The 5,000-nt window shown below is 34.7% G+C and overlaps 1 protein-coding gene across 12 annotated transcripts in view; it reads right to left on the minus strand.

Annotated features, from left to right (window-relative positions):
• Positions 1-5,000, minus strand: part of afdna (afadin, adherens junction formation factor a) — a 242,910-nt gene that overhangs the window by 128,027 nt on the left and 109,883 nt on the right. For all 12 annotated transcript variants that reach the window (XM_056481084.1, XM_056481075.1, XM_056481080.1 and 9 more), the window contains exons 6-7: positions 4,645-4,802; positions 2,380-2,473 (exon numbers count right to left, since the gene is read on the minus strand). In XM_056481084.1, coding sequence (XP_056337059.1) covers positions 2,380-2,473; positions 4,645-4,802 — 252 coding nt within the window. The remainder of the gene's footprint in view (positions 1-2,379; positions 2,474-4,644; positions 4,803-5,000) is intronic.

Here is a 5,000-nt window from a genome sequence, read left to right on the forward strand (position 1 = left end):
GTGTCAAAGCAGCTTCATATAAAAGGTCATAGTAAATTGGAACAGTGTAGTTCAGTTTGTAGTGTTTAAGTTCAGAAACATGTAAAACATGTATGATGCTTCAAAAGATGTTACCTTTTGAACTTTCAATTCACCAAATCATCACACTAGAATATTTACTGAAACATCATGTGACGCTGGAAAAATTTTGTATAAAATACCTGATACAATTCTTGTCACATATCCACGTTTTATATACTAGAAGTCAAAGAATAACTTGACTTCCAGTTGATCATTTGGTATCAGAAGTGGCTTATTTGAAAGGCAAAGACCTCTACATGGATTACAATTATTTTACCAAAATAAAATATAATAATGTCTTGATTTTTAATTATTTAATTAGGACAGTAAGGTCTGACTTTGCTTAGACAAAAGTCTTGCCACTTAACAGAAATAATGTACAGTATAGAATATAAAGTCATGGTGCAGTGGAAAAAGAATTAATATTGCGTATGACTCCCATGAGCTTGGAGGACAGCATCCATACATCTCTGCAATGACTCAAATAACTTAATAAAGTCATCTGGAAAGGCAAAGAAAGCGTTCTTGCAGGACTCATCTTTCATATTCATCTTCAATGCCTCCTCCATCCTCCCCCAGACACGCTCAATTATGTTCATACCTGGTGACTGGGCTGGCTAATCCTTGAGCACCTTGACCTTCTTTGCTTTCAGGAACTTTGATGTGGAGGCTGAAGTATGAGAAAGAGCGCTATCCTGCTGAAGAATTTGCTCTCTCCGGTGGTTTGTAATGTAATAGGCAGCACAAATGTCTTGATACCTCAGGCTGTTGATGTTGCCATCCACTCTGCATATCTCTTGCACACCCTATACTGAATGTAACCCCAAACCATGATTTTTTCCTCCACCAAACTTGACGGATTTCTAAGAGAATCTTGGGTCCGTGCATGTTCCAATCGGTCTTCTGCAGTATTTGTTATGACTGGGATACAGTTCAACAGATGATTCATCTGAAAAATCTACCTATTACCACTTTTCCAAATGATCAACTAAAAGTCAAGTTATTATTTGTTGCTCTTACAACTAGTACAGACGACAAGACTTTGTCAGGTAGTGTATTAAAACAGAAAACATTCATTTTATATTGTAAAAATATTTAAAGGTGCCATAAAATGAAATTCTGAAAACCTATAGGTAGAAATAGCAGAATAAGAGTTCAGTACATGGAAATGACATAGTGTGAGGCTTAAACACCATTGTTTCCTTGTTCTCATGTAAATCCTGTCAGTGTAAAATCCCATGGAACAACAACCCAATCGGAACAAAACGGAGACTGTTACTTTTCACACATGATCGATAATGTGCACGCCCCCAGTACTACTTGATTGGCCAGTAATGAATTAATGTAAAATTGCTAATTTATTTATTTATTTTTTATTATATTTTCCCTTATTTTATTTATTAATCTAAGCTTGTATTATAATGACAATGTATGTGGGACTTTTATTTTGAAAATGGCACATGCTTTAAGGAATAATGAAGCAGCCTGTGAAACAGGTAGCCATGTCTCTCATGTGTTAACAGCAAAATGCAGGATATATGGATTAAACATTTATTCAACGCCACCCCTGCTAGTAATGAGGCAAGAAACACATGTAAACTGTTGAGTATACATGTTTAATGCATGGCTGTGCATCATACTATATTGTTCAGCTCTTATTGTAATTTTTCTGGAGTGAAAGAACAGCAATAACTTCATAAAACTACATAACTAATCATTCTTGCCTGTGTTTTCATTCAAGTTAACATTGCATTAAACTGTTGGTTCCTTTAATGGAAAGCTCAGATTTGATTAACATAATTCGTTTTTGTTTACAGAGTTTGAGGTTTACTGTATCATAATTTTGACACCTTACAGATCTGGATCTACTTTAAAGTTTGCTTCGATTGTTCAGCGTTTCCACTTTACCATTGCACACACTTTGTAACATTTTATTTTTCAAGTTTAAGAGTCTCTTGAACATTTATGTTTATTTTCTTCTTTTTTTGACTATTAAAACTATTTGCCTTCCAAATATGGTCAAAACCATCCATCTCATGTTATGGCCAACTCATGAGGTTTAGAATGGAGTTCATTGGGGAAAACATTCCACTAACCTAAGCCATATAACTTTTACTGTATGTAGATATCAGAGGACAATTGAACATTGTAGCAATGCATTCTATGGCACCTTTAACAACTTACAACTGCACAAAATAGATGCAGCTTTGAAGAGCAAAACAAACTTCTTTTTCACCCCAAACCTTTGAACCACATCTTAAAATGCTCAGAAAACTGTATGAAAAGACAGCAGAATAAGAAACGGTGTGTACTGCTGACCTTTATCACTCGTCCAGTCTCTGAGGATCTGCAGAGGACAGTCTGTGTCATCTAATATGGTCTCCTTCACTGCTTTATCATTTGCATGAATCACCTGCAATAAACAATAACACACACACAATTATATATTTGTCCAGTTACAAAAGTAAAGCAATTCAAATTGTACACAAGTTTTAGTGATGCAAGACAACGTTATGAAGGCATGCTTCTCTCAGAAACGGGATTGGCGGATTCCCTAACCCTAAACCAATGTTGATGCTTTTGAACCACTGACTAAAGAGATTAAGACAGGATGCTTCAAGTACTTCCTGCTCTCCTCCTCTACACTTCCTCCTCATCCCCACATACAGTCATAATTATTAGCCCCCCCTGTTTATTTTTTCCCCAATTTCTGTTTAGAATTTTGTTTAACAAATTTCTAAACATAATAGTTTTAATAACTCATTTTTAATAACTGATGTCTTTCATCTTTGCCATGATGACAGTAAATAATATTTGACTAGATATTTTTCAAGACACTTCTATACAGCTTAAAGTGCAACTCGGTTAATTAGGCGAGCTAGGGTAATTAGGCAAGTCATTGTATAACGATGATTTGTTCTGTAGACAATCGAAACAATATATTGCTTAAGAGGGCTAATAACATTGACCTTAAAACGATTTAAATTAAAACTGCTTTTGTTCTAGCCAAAATAAAACAAATTAAATTTCTCCAGAAGAAAAATATTATAGGAAATACGGTGAAAAATTCCTTGCGCTGTTAAACATCATTTGGGAGAAAAACAAATGAATCATTTAGACTTCAACTGTATATCTCTATCTGGCACTCTGTACAGTGCTGCACACGGGACACCTACAACTGCACAATTCAATTACTCTCAGTTGAAAAGGTGAAGCAGATGTCAGATCCTGGCTTTAATCTGGAGGACAAATCGTGCAGCAGCCTGATGAAATATGCTGGATTTGATAACAGGAAGAGGAGGAGGGATCCACAGAGAGACGCTCAATCAGCTTAATAACTCTACAGTAAACACACATCAACAACAGAATTGTACTTCCACAGAATAAAGGTCCATGCGTTATCTGCAAATTACCTCTTTCTATAATGACACGATTAATAATCGTATATTTTGGCTTAACTCTCAGCCACATTTTACTAGTTGTCCACATAAGAAAGAATTCAGGCAAATGCATATTATACATCTTTATAAATATTTTACTAGGTATTCACAAAATGCAATAATCCACCAAATGCATATTATACATAAATATAAATGGCCAACATATACGCTTTTATGGGAAATGTTAATCAATAAATAGACAACATTGTCAAAATTTGTGTAATTATTCATAATGCAAATGTGTATAAAAAAAATGATTTACAAGTAATAACAAACAAGTAATAATAAAATTGCAATAATAAAATAAAATAGAAATAAAATCAGGGAATCTGCTGTTTTTAAAACCAAATTTAAATGTGTGGACCACCACTCATCTTGACCAATACAATTTAACCTAATAAAATCACACACAGCTCATAAACAAAAACAATTAAAAGCAAATCAAACATAAACAAAATAACAAGATAACATTACACTTCAAACAGACAAAACAGATAACAAACTTACCTCTCACCTTTGAAACATGTTTAACACATTTTAATCTCTTTTTAATTATTTTAAATCTTGTTTTATTGTATGTTTCTTTTATTCCAGTTTATGTAAAGCACTTTGAACTACCATTGTGTATGAAATGTGCTACTGTATATAAATAAACCTGTCTTGCGTTGTGTTAGGTTTTACCTTTTCAGTTTTCTATTGGTTGAATTGATGACTGGATTGATGTCAGGCTTTAAAGCGGAAGAAAGCAGATCTCACAAGCTCACGCTCATTTCTCCATGCCTACCACAGTCTCCGGCAGCTTTTTAACTTTATTTTGGAGTGGAGAGTTTCAACCTGCTTTATGTTTGTTTGGCTTTTTAGTTAATATCTTGCTGGGCTCCCCATATCTTGTGGTCTGTTTTTTTTTTTCCTGATTAGTTTACGTTAATAAATAATTCAGTTGAACTTCGTTCATTTATGTTACGTTTTCTTAAAATTACGAGTCTTACTTAAGTAGGGACCATAACAAATAACAATACACTGTTCTTTTTTTTATGATTAAATCCATCCTGCAGATTTTTCAAACACTATCAGACATCTCTCAGATTTCTCAATGAAAGGTAATCTTCTCTGTGAGCTACTGTAAAACAGTGTTTAAGCTCACCTGGGCGATGCAGTAGTCTCTAGGGTTTTCCTTCTCCAGGCCATATTTCTCCAGAGCCTCGGCCACAGCAAAGTCAGCCATATCAGTAGTTGAGAGCAGGATGGTCTTGTAGGGAATGTTGGGCTTCAGACTATCGGCGTAGATCCTCAGAGTGCCTCCTAAACAAGATTTGGTAGAAGAGAATTAAGAGTAAATAGTGTGGATAAGCAGCAGACCTATATAAATCGCCGAGGCCAATTAATCAGATGATACAGTACTTGAGCTTTCAGAGATCATCAGAATCAGATTCTAAATGATGCCAATTAACAGAAATTTGCTTCATCAACCTTGTGTCAGATCCAAGGTCTAAAAGGTAG

Source organism: Danio aesculapii, chromosome 20, assembly GCF_903798145.1.
Source record: "Danio aesculapii chromosome 20, fDanAes4.1, whole genome shotgun sequence".
Taxonomy (NCBI): Eukaryota; Metazoa; Chordata; class Actinopteri; order Cypriniformes; family Danionidae; genus Danio; species Danio aesculapii.